Source organism: Canis lupus, chromosome 9, assembly GCF_011100685.1.
Source record: "Canis lupus familiaris isolate Mischka breed German Shepherd chromosome 9, alternate assembly UU_Cfam_GSD_1.0, whole genome shotgun sequence".
NCBI classification, from domain to species: domain Eukaryota; kingdom Metazoa; phylum Chordata; class Mammalia; order Carnivora; family Canidae; genus Canis; species Canis lupus.
The window spans coordinates 55,225,601-55,247,244 of NC_049230.1; the positions used below are offsets into that span (position 1 = coordinate 55,225,601).

Sequence of the window (21,644 nt, forward strand, 5' to 3'; positions counted from 1 at the left end):
CCAGATCTCTAGTGGGGGTGTGGTCTCTGAAGATGGCATCTTCAACCTTGGGGGTTGGGACTGCGTGCCCTCCTCCTTTATCCTTTAGCAGAGCCTTTTAAGGGGGTGACCCTCTGACCTCCAGACTGTTCCCCCTTACCCTCCAGCCAGAAGTCCCTAGGGCAGCAGCTTAAGGAAGGAGGGCTCCGCAGGCCTCAGGTTGAGCTGCAGATGGAAGGCCATCGTTGGGCCTGAAAAGACTCTGGGGTCCCCTGGGCACTCCTGGGGAGCTCGATCAAGGCCAGGGTGCCTGAGTCAGGTCCATGGGAGTGCAGCGACGAGAGGCGGGTGCCTGGCTGGCCCAGGACAAGGGAGGGGGTGAAGGGCGAAGGGTTCAGCCGAGGGAGCAGGCGGGGCATGGGGAGTCTAGGGCTCCGGATGGGGGTGGGAGGGTGAGGGGTCCGGCCGATGCAGGGGAGGGGGCGCCCCTGGGGAGGGGCACGCTATGTCTTTAAGAGCTGCCTGAGCGCAGGTTGCAGCTGCCTGGCCGGCCCGAGAGACAGCGGAGATTCATTACCCGCCGACACAATGACCATTGATGGCCCCGTGGCGTTATTCAAATCCAGTACCAATTGCAGCCGAGCCCCTTTCTCCGCGCCAGGCCCGTATTGTTGGAGCGGCCCACTAAAAGCCCGCCCCGGCCCCGAGCCGCCAGAGGCGCCCGCTCGGGTTCAGCCCTGCGCCTCGCCAGCCTGCCGGCTCCCAGCCCGGCTCCCAGCCCGGCTCCCCGGGCGCTGCAGGTGACCCGGCGGCGCATTCCAGCGCTCCCCGCCGTCCCGGCCACCGCCGCCACAGCCACCGCCACCGCCGGCGCCCCGCTCGCGACTCAGCCACCGGGAAGCGGAGAGCGCCGGAGCCGGTGCGTGCGCGGGGCCGGGCGGGGGCGGGGACCTCACGAGGCCAGCAGCCCGCACCCCGGGCTCGGAAACGCGCCCCGGCCTCCGGCCCCTGCTTTCCGGATTCCCGGCGAGCCCGGGGAGCCCAGGCTGGGGGCGGGGAGAGGGGAGTTGGGGTTCCCCGGGCCTGACAGGGGAGATTCCCCCGACTCAGGGCGGCGCAGAGACCCAACGCGGGCTACTCTAGGGACCCCGGGCCGCGATCGAAGGAGACGCACGCCAGGGGCGATGGGGATCCCCACGCAGGGTCGGGATCCGCGTGCCTGCTCGTCCACCTTACCGCGGGATGGGCCGCGACCGCTGAGCGTCTGCGAGGTAGTGGGACGCGCAGCTCCGGAGATCTCCTGGTCCGGCGCTTTTAAGGAGCCAAGCGGAACCCCGCACGCAGGAGACTGGGGCCCCGAACTCGGGGGCTTTGCCACTGATTGTCCAAACGCAATTCTTGTACGAGTCTGCGGCCAACCGAGAATTGTGGCTGGACATCTGTGGCTGAGCTCCGGGCGCAACAGGGGCGGAAGCCGCAGGGACAGAGCTCGGCGCAAGCGAGACCCCTCGGGGAGGCGGCTGGTTAGCCCCAGCGCGAGGATCGCTGCCCCAGCCGGGCGCGCAAAGGAGGGACGCCGGTCCCTGCCACCAGCGCCGCCATCCTCATCCTCGTCGTCGTCGTCCTCCTTCTCCTCCTCCTCTGCGGGTGACCAGTCCTGGCTGGCGGGGGGCCTCCAGTCGATCGCGTCGTTTTTCCCTTTTTCAAATTTCGGCCGGGAACGAAGCTGGCACGCCGCGGCTGGGCACGATTGTGGTCCGGGGAGCCCGCCCTCGGCCCGAGCCTCAGCAAGTCAGGGGCGAAAGACGATGCCGGCGGAATGGGCTCGCTAATTCGTTTTGAATTGGTTTTAACCTAACCCCCACAAATACCCCCCCCAAACAAAAAAGCCTAAACTGACCCTTAAATCCCAAATAAACCGACCCCTCCCGGCAGCCCCATCCAGGCGGACCGATGGGCTGAGCCTCCTCCAGCGGCTCCAGGAGTCAGGAATCGGAGAAGCGTCGGGAATTATGCGCTCCAGCCGGGCAATCGCCTCGGCTTTGGAAACAACTTGGACAAACGAATCCTTTTCATTAAAGACAAATCTTCGGAGATAGTGGGGTTTACTTATTCGTTTATTTCCTCCAAAGCGAGGGTTCAGGAGTTGCGGGGCGGGGGGGAGGGGGCAGTTGGGCGTTGTTGAGGCTGAGCCCAAGTCACCTGTTCCTGACCCTTGTCCCACTGGGGGCTGAAAATGACCTGAAATGTCACCAAGCAGGGAGGGTTTGGGCCAGTTTCAGCATCCCTCTCCCCAGAGAACCCAGTTTTCTTGGTGTAGCCTCCTGCCCTACCTCTCCGCATTAATTGGGGGTGCCCTGGCAGAAGGGATATCCCACATCTACTCTCCCTCTTCCCACTGCAGACGGGAAAGGAATCCTATCATCCAGTTTCCAGGACCTGGAATCCCAGGTGGGACAATGGGCCACTCCAGTGGAGCTGGAGGCAGGGAGGGACCTCCAGGTTACAGCAATCAGTGAGATCATAGGGGGCCATTTCAAATCCCTTGCTCTGTTCCCTAACATGGAGACCATGACCTCAGTACTGAGCACGGGCTGGTCATAAGCCTTTCTAGACAGCACTTGGACTCCAACACTGGTCTTAATTTGCACTCAGACCAGTTCCTACCCAGAACCCCAACATGGCTCGCCCCTACCTGCACATACCCAGAAAGTCTCTACCCACACAATGCTGGAGAAAAGCTCAGAAGCCAGAGGTCATGTGTCCTCTAGGCCTTCAGACTGATGTGCACACACATCCCCTCTACCCCCAACACTGCTGAGACAACTATTTGGCACTTTCATCTCCATAGGAGACAGATTCCACCTTAAATTACTGACATTTAATGAAAAGCAATGTTTGGGGTGGGATAATGTTAATGCCCTAATTTTTTTTTTTTTGAGGTTTCCCTCCAGCAACACTTTTTCTCCAGGTCACAGGAAAGGAGGTTTAAGCAGTCTTCTATGCCATCCCTATTCTGGTTTCTGGGGCTGCTGGCTGCAGCTGGTAGGACAAAGCCTGGCCTTGGACAGACAAGTAGAGAAGTGTCCTGGGACCCAGATTGGTCAGCACGGACTGGCTCTGCCATCCCCTTCTCCAGATGGCCCTATTAGACCATCTCTCCCAGACAGTTTCTGTGGTCTGGTTTTTAACCCCTGCCCTCTTTTTGGGTGAAGGGCAGCTCTGGAAGCCCTAGGCTGAGGGCAGAGAGGTTGGATCAGGGACCTTGGCTCAGGGGATGTGGGGTGCCACTGGTTTCTAAAGATGAAGCTCCAGGCAAAGCTAGTAAACAACCTAGTCTTTTATTTGCCTAAGGCCAGCTGTTGCAGGCACTGAGGCCCCAGGACTTCCAGAAGGGATGGAGGGAGGAGGGGCAAACCATCCTGCCTACCAGGTGCTGTCTGCCCCTATTCTGCTTCCTGCAGGAGGTGGAAAGAAGATAAAGTCTACGTTTGTGCCATCAAATATAATGCTTCCTTCAGATACTATAAATATTTAGTTGCTGTTGAGGAGGAAACTGAGGCACTCTGCCCCCCCCGCCCCCAGCCTCTTATGTGCCAGTCCGAGGTTTTTGCCTGTTCCTCTCCAGAATGAGCTGCAGGCAGCCTTTTGCTGGGGGAGGGTCTTAGGAGCCCATCTGGTGGCCTGTGGGGGGGGGGGGGGCAGGCCAGCCAGGGTCAAGGGCTGGGGATGGGGAGCAGGAGGAGGGGTGTGGTTGGAAGAGCAGCTGCTGGGAGGGGGGAGTTAACACTGAATAGGGGACCCCAGCTGGGGTTCCATAATGATATCAGTGGGGGACAGCCAGAGCCCTCTGCTGTCTAGATGGGGAAACTGAGGCAGAGAATCCTCTTATCCTTGAGAGGGGAGGGGCCTTCCCCATCAGCTATTCCAGTCCATTCATCTTCCCCAAGAAGACACCACAGCCCAGGAGCTGGAGTGCCTTGTCAGTGGTCAGTGTTCAGCCTGACACACAAGGAGTGGAAGGCAGCTGGGTCACCTGGCCACGGGGTCCCCTCCTGTTGTGACAAACCAGAGGGGCACCCTCCCCCACCTCAGCTGCTGGGGAGGGAGGCAGGGCTGAGCCTGTCCGCCTCTACTCACGTGCCTGAGAAAGGCTCATTTTTAGCACCTGGCCTCTTTTCCCTGCCTGGAGGGAGCTCAGGGGACAGAGCAGGGAAGAAAGCAGCCAAGGGGGACAGGGAGACCTGGAAGCAGGGCCCCAGGGGATGTCTGATTGTGCTCGTCTCCCCACCCCAAGGGAGCCCGAGCACCGAGTGGGGCCCTCAGCCGCCATGCAGTGTGGATATGAAGAGGATGCTGTCCTGGTCCTGCAGCTGGTAGTCCAGCTCGCCCTGGTCCAGAAGAGAAAGGACGAGATTGTCAGTGGTTTCTCCTCAGCTGTCGGGTGGGGAAGAGGGGGCCTGGCCGCTTTGGAAGAGAAGGAAAAAAATCTACCAGAAACATGGGTGCCCTACACACAAACCTGTAAATCTTCAGGATGGAGGAGAGTGAACCACTTCCTCCAGCTACCCGTTCCTCTCTGGGGTAGAAAACTTGAGTGGCCTCAGTTTGGAGGCCAAGCAGGACAGAGGACTAGCCAGCCACCCCCACTGGGCCTGACGAAAGACCCAAGGCTGTTCTGGGGAAGCAGCGAGGGGAGGGACATCCCCTGAGGTACTGACCAGCAGTTCCCAGTCGGCATCGTTAACCAGCACCAGAATTCCTGGTCGCCTGTGGGAAAGAGGGTGTAAGGAGCAGGGCGTGAAGGGCAGGAGGTGGCAGGGATAGAAAGGCTAAGACACTTGGGCGGGGGAACAGTGTGGTGGGAGCTGTTCCTCCTGAGATTCTGATTAAAGATCATCCAGAAGTGGAGGGGACACTAAGTTTAAAGGAACCCAGGCCAGACAGTCGTAGCCTTTAGTATGATAAGGAAAACAGGTGCAAATTCCAGCACCACCTCCCAGACCTCGGGCAACTCATTTTGTTTCTCTGAGCATCAGTTTTCTCTCTGAAAATGGCACAAATTACACAGCCTTCATCCCAGGTCTGTGCCAGTATGAGACAGGATGATGTGTATCAGGTACCTGCCTGCCTGCATCTATCCTGGTAAGCACTGGTAGCAACATATTTTCCCAGAGGGCTCACCACACTCTCCTAGGCTTTCCACAGGCTCGTCCTGGACAGGCTATCTTGGCTCTTTGGAATCAGGGAAAGCTGCCAGTGGCCTCAAGCACCCACATGCCCAAGAGCAGCTCTGCCTAGTGGTAAGGCAAGGGAGGTTGACATTTGGATGGGTATCTGCCTGGTCCCTGCTGGCAGTAGCCCAAAGAGCACTACTGTTCATGGGGATGGCTTCCATGACCTGAGCCAGGGGTTGGATGGCAGCCTTAGCTCCCAGGGTCTGCTGGTGACCTCTGCGTCAAGGGGGTGATAACTGGGTCCCACAGTGCCTTGTCCACCTCTTTTACACATTAGGTTGGCCTTCTTGTAGAAGCAGAGTGACTTCTCGGGCCATGGAATGTGGCTCTTTTCCCAGGAGGCCAGACTAGGTCTGGGACAAAAGCTTTGGGCCAGGGGTAGAGCTAGCTTTGGAGTGAGCACAAATATGCACGTGTGTGTGCACGATGTGTGTGTGTACCTGTGTGTGTATACACATGCGCACAGTGACTCCCCAGAATTCTAGACTTGTGCACTCCAACACGGTATCTATGAGCCATATTCACATTTCCAGAGCTCAACAGACTCCTATGTTTAGCAGCTACTATATTAGCACAGATACACATTTCCATCATCATAGAAAGTTCTACGGGACAACAGAAGTCCCATATTGTTGAGGGATGAAAGGGACCATAGGCAGCATCTTTTTCTCAGTGCTTCCTGTGTGGAGAGAGTAGCTGGAGCCCAGAGACGGAGGAAGGATAAAGGGGCGAACAGGACCCTGAGAAGGCTGTGAGTGAACCCAAGGATAGGGGCTCAAACCTTCTCCCCACCCCACCCCCTGCCCGCCTCAGGGAAGGGAAGAAAGGGACTCACACGCTGTCTCCCTGGATGAACAACTCTGGCCGCTCTTTTAGCAAATTCTTCTTGATCCAGACAAGGAGACTCCGGATGTCCCCTGGAGAGGAAGGCACAGAACAAGCTGCCATCAGACCCCAATGATGCCTGGCCCCCAGAGCCTTGCCTGGATCAGAAGGAAGGGAACATGGGGCACAGGCGGCCTCTTTCAGACCAGGCTGTCGTCGCCTCTGGACTTGCAGTTTCCCAAAGTGAGGAAGTGGGTTAGGGAGCCGGCACCTTTCCAGAGAGGCCCTCGGAGAAAGTGGCACTGCTCAAGGCTTATAGAGGCAATGGGCCTCCACATAGACTGCAGAAGGAACCCACATATGTGGGAGGGTGGGAGACAGATCCCCACCACAGGCTCTGGGAGACAGTCTGAAGCTAAAACAGACAGGCTTCTGAAGGACCCTGAAGGACCCCCGCCACTCTTCTCTCTTGAGCCCATCCCAGACGATGGGGAGGACTCAGCTTTGCTCTCAGAGGGGTCTGCATATATTTCCCTTTGTGAGGGAAGAAAAACAATTGCTGAGCCGATAACATCAGTTAATTTCCTCTGGCAGAGGGAGAGAAGGATCCTTCACCAGCCAGAGCTACTGACAGATTGCTGCCCCACTACCCCCACCTTCACAGAGCCCCCCAGGCCGGGGACAGCCACCCTAAAGAGGCAAGAGGTTCAGGATCAAAAGGGCCTCTCCTGCTCAAGCTTAGACACTGGGATCTGCCACTCCGTGGTTCTTGGACAGCCACTGAGCTCTGTGCAGACCACATGGAGGCTGAGCCACCTGTCCCTGGGTCACCTCTCCTTTCCTAGGATCAGGGTCCTAGGCCACAGCATACTGAAATCTGGCTCTAGAAACTCCTCAAAGCCTATGGCTCCCAACCATCCACTCCTCCAACAGACTGTCTCCCAAGGCGGCAGGAGTTCCTACTCTCCCTGAGGCCACTTGAGGACAGAAGGCCCAGGGGAGTCAGTAGGAGCTTGGGGCTGCCTACCTCTATCCTGACTTCATCTCTCAGAGGGGTCCGCTGTCCTGGGCCCACACCTGAGACAAGGCTCAGGGGCAAAGCTGAAGAAAGGCCCAGGCAGTGCTTTGGTTTCTCTGTGCAGTGACAGCCTTGGCATGTAAGTAAGGGAAAGGCTGCTTGGACAAGCAGCTCCGCTCTGCCCTAGTCTCGGTCCAGCAGTGTACCTCAATCACAGAACCAGCTTTGGGCAGGGTTTGAAGGCATTCTCCCTGACCTGTATGCCACCCTCCTGAAAGGCAGGCAGGCTGCACCCGGGATGGACTCGCTCACTATGCTCCATGCCAACTTCCCTGGATCATCCGCCAGCAGAGCACAGGGCCATGGGCAAAGTGTCCAATATCTGAGGCTGCTGCCTTTCAACTGGAATTCCTGCTTTTAAACAAAGCAGATCGGATCTGCAGATCATGGCTCCTGGAGTAGGCAGGGGATGGGTGTTGCCTCCAACTAGCAGCAGTCCGTTTGGACTTCTGGCTGGGTTCCTCCCTTAGGCCTGGTTTCAGAGGTTCTCCCTTGGCCTCCATCTTGGCACTGTCTGGTGGGCCGCCAGCCCATATATCTTGTGGCCGCTCGATACAGCCGCTGCGGTCTGACACATCCATCAGCCAGCCGTGGCAGGCGAGGTTGTGCCTGTGTGTGTGTGTGTGTGTGTAGGAGCTGAGAGGCACTGGGCAGTGCCTGGCCGAGGGTCACCAGCTGCACCTCCACAACCCTGGCTGGCCTGTACAGAACCAGGACCCAGTTGGGTTAACGGTCTGGGGTCTCTCCAAAAGGAGGAGTCTTCTGTTCCACTTTGGATAGGCTGGGGGCTGGGGGGAGGGCTACTGGTCATGTCAGGGTCATCCAAGTGATGGCACCATCATGGAGTCCCAGGGGGGTGGACTAGGGGGTGAGCCTGCTGTTGGTCCAGGCTCATTTATCATGATGCTCCTCTTGGCTGAGGTCACTCCCTCCCTCCTCTGTGCCCCCCAGGCCTGCCCACATTCTTGATAGCCTGTTTCCATGGTGAGGTCGCCGTATTGTTCCCCCATGCCTGGATTTGGGGGTGGGGAGAGGTGGAACTTGCTGCTCCCTTCTCAGGGAGGCCTGCAAGGGCCACTCGGCCTGGCCTGAAACACACCCCCAGGGACATCTTGCTAGGCTTGCTGGGGCCCAGACAATATGCAAATAGCCTCCAAGCCAGATGGTCGGCTTCCAAACACGCCCAGGGGAGGAGAAGGGTTAAGCAGAGTCAGGGACTGGTGGCTCTGGGGAATCACCCGTCCACCTTCCCTCTCTATGTCCTCCTGCCTTCCCACTTTCACTGAGGGTGGTTTCCCTCCTGGGATCCCATGCAGTCATTCACAAGACAAATATTTATTGAGCAACTACTACGTGCCAGGTGCTAGGAAGACGGTGGACACAGAGCCTACCCTCATGGGGTTAACAGGCCGGCAGGGGGGATGGCTGCTATTTATTTCATTAGTTGTGATACATGCTATCTCCTTCATGCAGGGGCAGGAAAATTTTTCTGAAGATGTTCACGTTGATGTCAAGGCCTGAGGTATGAATAGGGCAGAATGGGGAAGTGTCCTAGGCAGAAGGAACATACACGAAGGCCTGAGGCAGGATGGAATTGGCAGGTTCAAGGTAAAAGAACAGAGAAGCCAAGAAGATTAGCAGAAGAGGAGGCCAGAGCAGTCGCCAAGGGGCCAGATCATGCAGGGCATGCTGGGGCCTTGAGATGGGTCTGTTCTGGAAGAGGCCTCTCCTTCCTCATGAACCCCAAGCGTGCTCCATGGATACAGAACCCACACTGCCTTGGCCAGTGCTCCATGTTTCTCTGGCCACACACGTTACCAAGAGCCAGCTCAAATGCACGGCATGACCATTATGCACTGGAGTGTTCTGAGGACCTGCTGCTGGGCACAGCACACAGCACAGAACCTTCCACCAGAACCCGCCTGAGATGTTTGCTGTACATGTGGACAACTTCAGAAGGGACAAGAGGCTAAGAACAGAGATAGTCCTGGTTCTGAGTTTGAGCCATCACTTTCTGTTCCTATTACCCTGGCTATGGGATTCTCTAAGCCTCAAACATCTTTCTGTGGCAAGTGGGAATGGTTAGAACACTTCACAGGGTTGTTGCGAGGATCAAATACCATGATCCATATGAAGCTCCTGGCACATTTGTGCTGTAATTGTTCTGTGACCCACAGGAAAAACCTGTACCCTTTGCTCTGTCCCAATGTCCCGAGCTTCTACATGCTCTGCTCAGGCCCCTGGCACCCTGGGATGTGCTTGGACAGCCTGGCAGGTGGAGTACAGTCAAGTACTCATCAGATAGCACTGGGACTGGCTGGGGCTTTCTGTGGGATTCATTCCCTTGCCATCAAACGTGAGAGACAATGAGGGAATGTGGGGAGGAGGGCCTTGGGAATGGCGAGGCGGCCCTACACACTGGCCTTCCCTCCATTTTATTATTTTTAAAAATAGTTGTTGTTGTTGTTGTTTTTTAAAGTAAACTCTATATCCAATGTGGAGCTTGAACTCACAAACCAAGATCAAGAGTTGCCTGCTTCACGGATAGAAGCAGTCAGTTGCTCCATTTCCCCCATTTTAGATGTTCAGACCCCCAATGTGTTCTCGGGACAAGGCAGGCAGGCAGGAATCACAGTCTGAGGCTGTGGAGGCCAGAATGCCAGCGCTGGATGAGCATCCAATACAAGGTCTCCAGAGGGAAACCTGGGGAAGAGCAGTAGTGGGAGCCACTGCTCTATGGCGGGGTGGTTAAGAGTTGGAGGTTCTAGAGAGAGACCCTGGACTGCTGCTAGATGCCCTGGGTAGGAAGTCACCTGGCTTCTCAGTGTCAGTGTCAGCCTCTGACAAATGAGGACAGCAATCTAAACCCCAAAGCACTGCCATGAGGGTTCAAGCATAAAGTAGCAGCAGGCCCTGTGGAGTGTCCAACACAGAGGACAATGTCCATTTGCCCACAGGGACTCAGGGCTCCTTATCCTCTGGCTGCCAGATCCCTCTCTTGCAGGCTGCTGGCAAAGGGGCATCATGCACACCACTCAATGATGAGCACCTACAAAAGCTCCCACTAGGACTGCTTGCCCTGGTAGACTGCCCTTGTCTGGGGACACTAACCAACCCACTTGGCAGGGCCACTGGTGTCCATCCTAGCTTCTTGGGCTGAAAGAGCACAATCATGAGGTCTTATCTGATAATGAACTGCCAAATGCAACAGACCCACATCCAGCCTCTCTTTGATCACCTCTAGGGAGAACTTTTCTCCTAACTAGTAATCTGTCTTCCTGACACCCTCCCCCATGAGCCTGGTTGGTCCATGGGGACCACACGAACAAAAGTGGCCCTTCTTCCCCACGCCACTAGGATCAGGGAGGGCTGGATCCCCTAAGTCTTCTCCTCCATGAGGTTAAACCGCTCCAGTTCCCACCAAGTCCACCAGGCTCCAGGCTCTTCTGGGAGCCCACCCCAGGCCTTAGTTGAAAAGGGAGAAGAAAGAGCAGGGATGGGGGAGTAAAGGAGAAGAGAGGGTAGAGGGAACATCAGAGGGTCTATTTACAAGTGAATGGGGGTAAGAATGGAGCAGTTTGTGGGCTAAACTGGCCTCAGAAGGAGGTTTACAGATGTGCAGGGGACGCTCCTCATTGTTTAATTAAGCAGAAAGTGGATCTTTTCAAAAGCAATTTTGCACAGGGACTGGGAGGGACTGGGGGAGAGGAGGGCGGTGGGGAGGGGATCAGCAAACAGGCCCCAGAGCAGAGAAAGGAACAGCTGGCCTCAGAGAGGCTGTGAAATGCATGCTAAGCAGTTTAAAGCGCCGGGAGCTCCCTCCAGCTCCCTGGCCGGCCACCCTGTAATACAAAGGCAGGGCAGAGGAAGGGCAGGGAAAGGTGAGGCCTAGTGTCTCCTCCTAAGGACCAGGGCAGGTAAGGCCCTGCCTTTGTATTATGGGGAGCGGACAGTCTGTCTTCCCTGACATTTTAAGTTTGCTCCAGGGAACTAACCAACCAAGGGCTGGGAGCCTTGCATTGAAGAGACCCTTGATGCATAAAAGCCAGCCCCCAGTGACAATATCTGAAACTGATGGCTTCTACCAACCTCTGACAATCAAGGAGATGACCTGTTCCATGGAATTGGCTGTTAGAATATTCCCTTCTATAAGCATACCTTCTGGCCAACACAACCTGATGTCTAGAATTGTGTGCTTAACTCTTCCAAACTGCGGATGTCCAATGGATAACCAGCTCCGTAAACACTAAATCTAGCCCAATCTCCCATTTCACAGATGGGAAAAGAAAGGCCCACAGAAGTTAAGTGATCTGCAAACTCACACTGCCAGGGCTCCTCTTACAGGCTCACCCCATTTGGCCTTGCCCATCTTCTTTTCCCAAGTTGGCTGGTTTGAAAGCTCTCCCCTGGCCCAGGACCCAGGGCCTTGGAGTCCCCTTGTTTGTGAGACTTGTCACAATCCATAATCTTATGGTTGCCATTTTCTCCACTGGAGTCTCCAGGACCTGCTTGGCCAAGTGGCAACCCCTGGGCTGGGAAGGCTGCCAGTTGACAGAGCTGGGCACAGGCTGGGGGGAAGAGTGAGACTCTGCCGGCAGCACCCGCTGGGCTCCTGTGTGCCAGGGTAATGTCTGGCAGCTGCCAGCCGGCTCTGAGGCTGCGGTGCGACCTATGCCTCTGGGCGCAGCAGGGCAAAAATAGGAACCAGGAGTGGAGATCTACAGCCAAGGGCACAAAGACTAGGTCAAGGGGCCATTTCAGCTTCTCTCCCCTGTTTGCTTTTCTGTCATCCCAGAGAGGGTAGGGTAGGACCCAACTTACCTGCTAAGCAGTGAATGGAGGCTGAGAGATTGAACACCTGGGTCTTAGCCCCACTCCCTATTTATCTAACTCTGGACAGGTCAACATCTCTCTCTCGCTCTCTGACGTTTGGTTTCCTTGGTCATATATAATATATACTGGGGTCATTACAAAAATCAAAATAAGTAGCTGTTAAAAGCATGAGCGAATGGGATGCCTGCGTGGCTCAGTGGTTGGGCACCTGCCTTCCACTCAAGTCATGATCCTGGAATCGGGGATCAAGTCCTGCATTGGGCTCCCTGCAGGGAACCTGCTTATCCCTCTGCCTGTGTCTCTGACTCTCTCTCATGAATAAATAAAAAATCTTAAAAAAAAGCATTAGCAAATGAACAAATGAATAAATGAACAAATAAGTGAATGAAAAGTGTAAAACCCAGAAAAAACACTGCAGGTGTGAGAGTCATGTGGGTGACTCAGGGAATTTGTGGCACCATGCAAGGATTTTGGAGACCCTGGAATATGGTTCTAAATCCCAGCTCTGCCATTCATTCATTTATAAGATTTATTTATTTACTCATGATAGACACAGAGAGAGACAGAGAGAGAGGCAGAGACACAGGCAGAGGGAGAAGCAGGCTCCATGCAGGGAGCCCGATGCAGGACTCAATCCCGGGTCTCCAGGATCACGCCGTGGGCTGAAGGTGGGCACTAAACCGTTGAGCCACCCAGGGATCCCCAGTTCTGCCATTTAAATAACCATATGGTGTGGACTGAAACCCTTGACACCTCTGAGTTTGGGTTTCCAGTTTTTAAGAAGGGAGCTATATTGGGAGTCACCACCTAAGTATCTGTGACAATTATTTGTATGACCAACCAGGGTTGTGCCTACCATGCTCAACTCAGCCTGTGGCTCTCATCACACCGGATTTTCTTCAGTTCCTGGACTTAGGTGAGGCTTTTGACCAAGATGCCCTCCCAAGAGCTAGTCCCTCTGCCTGAACTGGACCCCTGCACCTGTGCTCTCCTTCCCAACTTACCAGGCTAGCTGCTGCTACTTCTTTTTTTTTTTTTACCCTTCAGGCCTTCACCTCAAACTTAGCTCTGTAGAGGCCTTCCCTCACCATCCGCTCTCCTTCAAAGTACCTGTTTGCTCTCCTTATGCTAATGCCCACCACCTGTACGGTTTGCATTAGGTTTTTTCCTGGTTTACAACCTGCCTCTGCTTTTTTTTTTTTTTTTTTAATTTATTTATTCATGATAGTCACACGGAGAGAGAGAGAGAGGCAGAGACACAGGCAGAGGGAGAAGCAGGCTCCAAGCACCGGGAGCCCGATGTGGGATTCGATCCCGGGTCTCCAGGATGGCGCCCTGGGCCAAAGGCAGGAGCCAAACCGCTGCGCCACCCAGGGATCCCCTGCCTCTGCTTCTGATAAGCTACATGTCGGGCAAGAACCACATGCTTTGCTCACCACCGAATACCCAGCTACTAGTACAGTGCCTGATATAAAGGAGGCACTCAGAACAAGATATGCCAGCCACAAGCACAAAGTGCTTACTTCCAGCTCTGGCACATGGTAACTCCTCAGCCAAGGGACAAATGAAGGGGACTGAAATCACTAAACCTGGGGACTTCTGTGCCATGCTAATGCAGGTGAAATGAATCATAACTCGTGAGACTTTACTAACTTCCTGGCCAGGTCTTTAAGGCTGAATCTTTGAGAGGCTTCTGAGAGCCCCTTGTTCCCTCCCAAGGCTGTGTGGCCATCTGTCAAACTAAGAAACAGTCACCTTTATTTTCATGGGTCTTCCCTCACCGGGGACACTCTGTTCCCCAGTCCTCATGCCCACTCCCAGTTCAAGGATGGCAGTGTCCTGGACTTTGGTAAGTGTCCCCCAGCCTCTGAAGGTGGCACATAGATCGACCCTGTGCCACTGCTCTCCAACCCAAAGGAGGGTCAGGGACGGCCTTGGCAGACAGTGAACTTGGGCAACTGTTTGATTCTTAGCAAATGTGTGCACACTTCCAGAAAAAACCTGTCAGACCTCATGACCATTTCTCAACTGCCTACTTCCCTAAACCTCATTCTCCTGCCTCCTCATACGATTGATTTCCCTCACCTCAAGAACTATCTCAGCCCTAGGTGGAGATGGGCTTACATGTCTGTTCTGCCCTTGGGAGGATCCATTGCTAGAGCTGCAGAACAGCTCTAGGGTTGTGATGCCCAGGCTTCTGTCTCTAGGCTATGGGGGATATTTACCCAGCTGGGCTCCTGCAGGCTACCTCTTCAACAACCCCCTCCTCGGGTGAAGGCAGGGCCTGGCTCATATTTGCGTGTCTCTCCAGTGCCTGGTACACAGTCTGACACACAAGAGGTGCTCAGTATATACTAGTGAAAGGAAAATGAACCAGTGCTTGAATGGACAAATGGAAAAAAAACCCACTGTCTCCCTTAGTCAAGTTCCCCCATCCCACCTCCTTTCTGGCTGGATACTTTTCACCTCAGCTAATCCTCTCACAGTGTTAGCCCATCCACACTGTTCCATTCTCGATGAAACCAAACCCCTTCATGAGGACACCTCTCTGCTGCTATCGGAGAACAATGGAGATGCATGCTATAGCTTTTAGCACATAGGGATTTATGCTTTACCTCACATGTAAGAATGCTAAAGCTCAGAGAGGTGAGACCCCTGGCCCGAGGTTCTTTTTTCTTTTAAGATTTTATTTATTCATTTGACAGAGAGCACAAGCAGGGGGAACAGCAGAGGGAGAGGGAGAACCACTGAGCAAGGAGCCTGACTCAGGGCTTGATCCCAAGACCCTGGGATCATGACCTGAGCTGAAGGGAGATGCTTAACAATTGAACCACCCAGGCGCCTCTGACTTGAGGTTCTAAGGAGATCCAAACTCAAGTCTGTCTGAATACAGAACCTGCATCTGTAAGGACTAAATTATGCTACCTCCCTCTTGCGCAGCTGGCTCATCTCAGGGGAGGGGAAGGGAGAAGGGTACTCTGGTGATGTCTCTTCCTTACTCTCCTCCCTACTACTGGCCAGGGAAATCCTACCCATTCTTGGACAGGACTGAGTGAACCCTTAGACTCCTCTTCCATGCCCCACCCAGAGAGGGGCTCAGAAAACTCATACTCACAGGGCTCCTCCTGTCCAGGCAAGGTGACCTGATGTTTCTTTACGCCATCAAACAGGAGCTCTGCACCGCCTCTGCAAAGGAGGGCCAGAGAAAGATAGCCAGGTGAGCTCCTGCAAAAATCTAGCCAAGACTGAAAACTGAGGAGGGAGTTGATATTAGAAGCCCAAGAGAAGCACAGACCAAGGCTCAGGGACATCAGTGGGGTACCAGTGTGTGACTGATTCTCAAATGTGACTTCCTGACGTGGTCAACGAGGATGTAAATAATTTCCACCAATCAAGCGCCTAAATTTGCAGGCTCTCATATTTACTCCTCTGCTTTCTCAAGAGGCAGCTCAGCATATGGGTGCAGAGCACAAGCTTTGGAGCTGATGCCCCATGATGGAAACCACATTTCACCTCTGCCTGATGCCCAGACCATTGGCACGTGACTTCATGTTCTCAAGCCTCAATTTTTCCATCAACAGAAGTGTTGACAAGCCACCATCAGACAGAGACCCTGCATTGTTGAGGGGTTTCCTCTGGCCAGGGGATGGTCTGAAATGCCCCCTGCTTGTGCCACACACTGCTGGCCTGGTAGGCACACCACAGTGCTAGAGGCTGAGATCCACTGGGCTTAGCAATAACTTTGTCATTTACAAAAACATTCTTCACCTCATTTCACCCACAGGGCATCCCAGGTAAGGAGGAAGGGAGGCAAACGTTATTAGTTCCACCTGATGGAGAAGCAGGCTGAGGCCTGGAGAGGTTAAGTGACTTGTCCAAGGTCACACAGGCAGTGGCTGAAGTAGGATCTAAATTCCAGTTGGTTTCTGCTCAGCCCCAGCAGCCTTGGCAGAAAGAAAGCAAGGCTCCCCAAGGTCAGAAAGCCCCTTGAGGGCAGATCTTGGTTCATTTCTGTGTGCCAGCACCTGGCCAAGGGAAAGCTGGGACAGCAGAGCTGCTTGGAGCCACGTCCAGAAGCTGGGGCTTATGATGCAGACACCAGGGCTCTTTCAATGCCTCACAATGCTTCTTCCTCTGGGTCTCCTGATTCCCATCTCAGACTTCACGTGGATCTTAACTGAGAAGGCCTTAACAGACTTTTGATGGATGTGAGTCTTCCCACCCCACCACCCTTTCCCAATTTCAGAGAACAGAGATGTCCTGAGACAGTCCACTGGGAGGCAAAGGCAAGGCAAGCATTGTCATGGGGGAAACATGGGGCGACTGTCATCCAAACAAGGTCACGCTTTGTTGATGCAGAAATGTGGAGGGGGAGAAGAGGCCCATCTGTGGCCGCGCGCACGGCCATTTCAGCTGCAAGCCTGCACAGAGCCTCCATTTATCCCCTTCCAAGAGCTTCGTTCTCTCCTGGGTGGGGGCTGGCACATGCAGCAGCTGGGGTGGGGGAGGGTGACAGGCAAGGGGGCTCAGGAGTTGGGGGTCAGAGAAGAGGGGTGGGAATTGGAGGCCCTGGGACCCAGGCAAACACCCAAGAACAGCCAAACCTGGTGGTGCCAGGCTCAGAGGCCAAAGCTGTTTTTTCCTTTGGAAGCGGATCAAGAGAGAAGCAGTCTGGCTCAGAGTGACCTCTCACCACTGGGTTCACTGGCCCCCAAGAGAGGGGTTGGCACTTCTACTGCCAGCACATCTGGAGGGGAGGAAGGTGAATGCCCAGCCTCTGGAGAGATTCAGGGAGGTGGGCAAGTGGCCTGTGTTGGCCCAGAAGAGAACCAAAGCCAAACTTTCTGCAGGGTTTGCTCTTCAAACTCAGTTAAGGAGTCACATCTGAAGATACTTCATCTTCCCTTCACCCCCTAATTCCCGATAGGAATGTTTGTTGGTACCAGTGGCTGCTACAGACGCTCCCCAAACCGCCTGCACTGTTTCCAGCTTATCTCCATCTGTTTGTCTCATACAATTTTTGTTTTATTTCCCTTTTACCTGCTAGAGTATAAGCTCTGCCTAAAACAGAGTCTGGCAAAAAGTAGGCACTCAAGGAATATTTGCCAAATGAATGAAAATGCCCATTTCTCCTTCTTCTCTGAACTCAATGGCACTACCTCCCTTTGCCAACACCTTCTAGACTCAGAAGAAGGAAAAGGGGTGAGGGAGAAGGAATCTCACACCTGGACCGCAGGGACATACAACACATCTCTACTGCGTACTTTGAATCTTGTATGATCTGAGAAAATTAGCTGCTAAGGACGGTTCTGGAGGCAAGACAAAGGATGGCAGAACTGGTTTCTGACAAGAGAGTACAAGATGTGAGAGGTCTTCTAGAGTTTATCAAAGTTGGTGGGACTCACAGGACCACATCTGCTCCAGGGAAAGAGGCAAAAATCCTACCTGGACTCTTTAAGGACCAGAGTGGCACTCAGGAACAAAAGGGAGAGAATGATGGGTAAGGAGATTTCTTTGCAAATTTGATCAGGTTCACAATGAGGGGTGAAGGAAGTCCACTAAGAAATGTAGGTAACGAAAGACAGGCCAGGGGTCAAAACATGCACTGAGACAAAGAGAGAAGGAATCTGGGTTTGGCATCATCTTAGACATTCTTGCTTCCTGAAAAGCCACTATTCTCATTGGATACTGTGGTGGTTAGAGGAGGTATTAGGAGATGGGGAGATGGGACAGGAATGTCGTGGGGCTCACTCTTACTCTGGGGGGCAAAGGAGGCTGAAGCTAGAGATGTTTAGACTAGAAAAGGGGTAATTAAGCTAGTCTGTAAGCTCTGGAAAGCAGGGGCCATATTTTCCTCATATGACTTCCCTACTGCTGCCAGCATAGTACTCAGCAGAGACATTTCTGATGAACAAATACCTTGTTTGACTCAGTGAGAATGAAAGGTAAGCTGACTGCAGATAAACCTGTACACCAGCAGCCTGCAGCTTCTCCCTTTTCAGCTCTGCTGAAGCCAGTCAAAGCAGCAGGAATTGGCCTAGAACCTTTAAGCTCCAGGGGGTGGGGTAGGGTGGGTGTATAGCTGAGCCAAGGGTCCGTGAAGCAAAATAGTCAGGAGGCCAGACCAGTATTGTTCTAATTGGACCCATGGGGCCAGACAATATTGTCAATTAAAATGCAGTTAACATTCATGAGACTACCCCCTTCTTCTAAGGGACAGAAACACTGAACACTGGAGGGACATGGACAGAGTTCTATTTATCTTTGTATCCTCAGTGCCTGGCTCACTGCCTGGCACATGATAGGCACTCAATAAATGGCTACTGAATGGACTAGCCAATAAAGGGAAAACATGAAAGAAACTGAGGGCATCCAATGGAAGGCAAGGCATTTATGGGTAGAGGTTTTAGATGATTATTTCAGACCTTCCCTTTCATATAAGCCTTGGCTTGTTCATCTTCACACACACATCTAGTCCTGGCTCTTCCCATGTGACTGGAAATTATACCACCCATTCTTGGTCTCAGTTCCTTTGCCTTCTCTCCAGGCTCTGCAGTTTCTCTCATCTCTGAAATTACATGACAAATCTGTTTGTAGGGGATGGATAGGAGCTTGAGGAAGCTTCCTCCCTGATCTAGGTTTCTTCAGCTACTGGTGTGTGTGGCCCAATCCTGCTCCCCTTGTCTTGTGAATGCTGTACTGGCAACTTAGCCTCCTCCACTGTGCTTTTTATTCATCCCCGTTACCTCCACCTGACTCAAGACTTGCAGAAGGCAATCAGCAAGTTTACTGAAGGTCCTCAAAGGGCTTCAGGTCTGTTTTAACACCCCCACGTCTTGAAAAGAGAAGGAGTCCCGTCTTGGCTACACATCCCATGAGAAACAAGGCTCCAGGGACCGTATAAGCGGAAACTGCTGCCCGAAGGAAGAAATCTGGGGGTGAAGGATGGTCCTTCTCGGGTTCTAGAAGCTCAGATGCCAGACACACGGCCCTGTCCAAAACGAGATTAGCAAGGAAGGTAAGGAAGTCGCCAGCGCCAGCTAACCGTCACGGCTTTTGGATCCAGCAGGGTACAGGGCGCTGAGGAGTGCCCAGAGAGCACTCCACGCCCGGACTTGCGCCTCTATTCCCGGACATACGGTCTTGTCGCCGGGAGACCGAACCTCTCACACACTCCGAGGCGGGTGGCGCAGCTCTGGGAAGGCGCTTGTGGGCCTCGGCGACTCGGCCGTGACAGGGCCTAGAGCAGAGGGAGGGGAGCTCCGGGCCCGACGACTTCAATCCATCCCCACGGCGCCCCAGCTCTGTGACTCACCCGAACTCCACCTCCACTGACAAGGGCGCCGCCATGTTGAGGTAGCCGAACTCACAGGAAATTCCCCTCAACTTCCGGCGCTTCCGCCCCACTTCCGGTTGCCGCGGACGGAAGAGGCGGTGCCCAGGGAGCCATCCCTCCTCAGCTATTGGAGGAAGGCCGGGAGCGAGGAGCCGAGGGGAGGTCACGGCGCTGTTGGAGGCTCTAGGCTTGGTCTTCGGGTGCGTTTTAGGGACGGGGCTCAGGGGGCTGGGGGCGGGGGGAGGTGGGGCAGCGGCTCTTGGGAGCTACGGCGCGAGCGCGGGAGGCGGGAGGGCGTCCTCGCGCAGTACCTGTGAACCACGTTATTGGTTATCTTGGAAAAAGTTACGAATCTCTTCGTAAACCCGCACACCATTTGGGTGAGCCCGTCGGTTCGTCTCGGCTTGATTTGAATTATAAGTGACTGCAAATCTATTTCCAGCCCAGCAGTCGCTCCTGAGCTATTGAGCCCCTATCCAGCGGCCCCTTTGGTTATTGATTTGGGTTTTACTCTTTGAACAGATAATTTATCGCACGATCTCTGTGCACCAGGCATCTTGGTCGGTGCTTCCCGTGCAGTGGTGAACGGGATGGGTAAGGTTCCTGCCTTTAGGGCGCTCACACAGTCTAGTGGGCCAAGCTAGTTGTAATCAAATAAGCAGAACAACCATAAATACAAAATGTGAAACCGAAAGAAGTGATCTGAAGTTACAGGAGTTTCGAAAACAAACTGGGCTGTTCCCTTAGCTGTGCTCTCAAGCCTGAGTACAGTAGGTGGATGTGATGGGGAGAGAAATCTCCGGGAGCATTCCAGTGAGGAGAACAGAAGATGCAGAGCCTCTGGGTGGGAGACTCTGCGGGAGCACCCCAGGAGAAGAAGGTGGAAGTTGGGGAACAGAGGGCCTGATAAAAGATGAGGGTAGAAAGGGGGCAGGGGCCAAATCATACCTTGGGAGCCGGGTAAGAACTTCAGTCTGTCCTAAGCGTAGGGGGAGACTTTTGCAAGGTTTGCGGAGGGGGGGACATTTCAACTGTGTTTTAAAATAACCTTCCAGGTATCTGGGTGGCTCAGTGGTTGAGCATCTGCCTTTGGCTCAGTTTGTAATCCCCAGGTCCTGGGATCAAGTCCTGAATCAGGCTCCCTGCAAGAGTCTGCTTCTCCCTCTGTCTACATCTCTGCCTTTCTCTGTGTCTCTCATGAATAAATAAATCTTTAAAAATTAAATAAATAAATAAATAAATAAATAAATAAAATCCTTACTGGGGCATCTGGGTGGCTCAGTTGGTTGAGCAACAGGTTAATTTTAGCTCAAGTTGTTTTGTCAGGGTCCTGAGATCAGGCTCCAAGCTCAGTGGGTGTCTGCTTGAGATTCTCTCTCCCTCTCCCTGTGCCCTCTCCATTCTTGCACGAACACTCTCAAATAAATAAATCTAAGAAAAAAAAACCAAAACCAAAGAGAACCCTAAAAAGGTAAAGTATCCTTACTTGCTGCAATGTGAATGATTTGAAGGGGATCAAGGAAGAAAATGGGAGACCACTGGAGCCTGTTACAAAAGCTCCAGAGAAATGGAGTAAAGCAGATGTTCCAGACTTTCTTTTTCTTTTCTTTTTTTTTTTTAAGATTTTATATATTCATGAAAGACCAAGGCAGAGAGAGAAGCAGGCTCCACACAGGAAGCCCGATGCTGGACTCGATCCCAGGTCTCCAGGATCACACCCTGGGCCAAAGGCGGCGCTAAACCGCTGAGCCACTCAGGCTGCCCTCCCAGACTGTCTAAACCACACTTCCAAATTGAACTCAGCATTGGTAGCGTATGGTGGGGTAGCCTGATAGTTGGTGGTGGAATGCCAGAATGATTAAGAGCTAGTTCAGGGTGCCTGCTTGGCATAGTAAGTTAGGCTCTTGATTTTTTGGCTTGGGCCATGACCTCAGGGTTCTGAGAATGAATTCTGGGTCAGGCTCTGCACTCAGTGAAGAGTCTTCTTGAGACTCTCCCTTTTCCTCTGCCCCTTCCCCAGCTCATTTTCTTTCTCTTTCTAAAACAAGTAAAATCTAAAAGAAGGAAAAGAGAGAAAAAGAGCCAGGAATTCAACTGCCATCTTTATATCCAGGTCCCACCACTTCCTACTTGTTTATTTTAATATAGTTTTCTTTTATAAATCTTATTTATTTTTTAAATTTTATTTATTCATGAGAGACAGAGAGAGAGAGACAGAGGCAGAGACATAGGCAGAGGGAGAAGCAGGCTCCATGCTGGGAAACCAATGTGGGATTTGGTCCTGGGACTCCAGGATCACACCCTGAGCCAAAAGCAGTTCAACTGCTGAGCCACCCAGGTGTCCCCTAGCTGTTTT

The 21,644-nt window shown here is 53.5% G+C and overlaps 1 protein-coding gene and 1 non-coding gene across 2 annotated transcripts; one reads left to right on the forward strand and one right to left on the reverse strand.

Annotated features, from left to right (window-relative positions):
* The first annotated feature begins 1,357 nt into the window (after window positions 1–1,357).
* Window positions 1,358–1,422, forward strand: MIR219-2 (microRNA mir-219-2). Its single transcript, NR_049376.1, has one exon. It is a non-coding gene; the product is annotated as a microRNA mir-219-2 (primary transcript).
* A 1,879-nt stretch (window positions 1,423–3,301) lies between these two features.
* On the reverse strand, window positions 3,302–19,358 carry URM1 (ubiquitin related modifier 1). Its single transcript, XM_038549198.1, has 5 exons — window positions 19,268–19,358; window positions 15,068–15,138; window positions 6,052–6,133; window positions 4,701–4,749; window positions 3,302–4,370 (listed from the first exon to the last, which is right to left on the reverse strand). The coding sequence occupies exons 1-5, from the start codon at window positions 19,300–19,302 to the stop codon at window positions 4,302–4,304; spliced, it is 306 nt and encodes a 101-aa protein (XP_038405126.1). The 5' UTR covers window positions 19,303–19,358; the 3' UTR covers window positions 3,302–4,301.
* Between the last annotated feature and the right edge of the window lie 2,286 nt (window positions 19,359–21,644).

Coding starts and splice junctions, on each gene's coding strand:
- URM1 (XM_038549198.1), bottom strand. CDS start 19,302: ATGGCGGCGCCCTTGTCAGTGGAGGTGGAGTTCGG. Junction 6,134..15,067: donor GCCTGGACAGGAGGAGCCCT/GTGAGTATGAGT, acceptor CTTCCTCTCCAG/GGGACATCCGGAGTCTCCTT. Junction 4,371..4,700: donor ATGCCGACTGGGAACTGCTG/GTCAGTACCTCA, acceptor CTTCTGGACCAG/GGCGAGCTGGACTACCAGCT.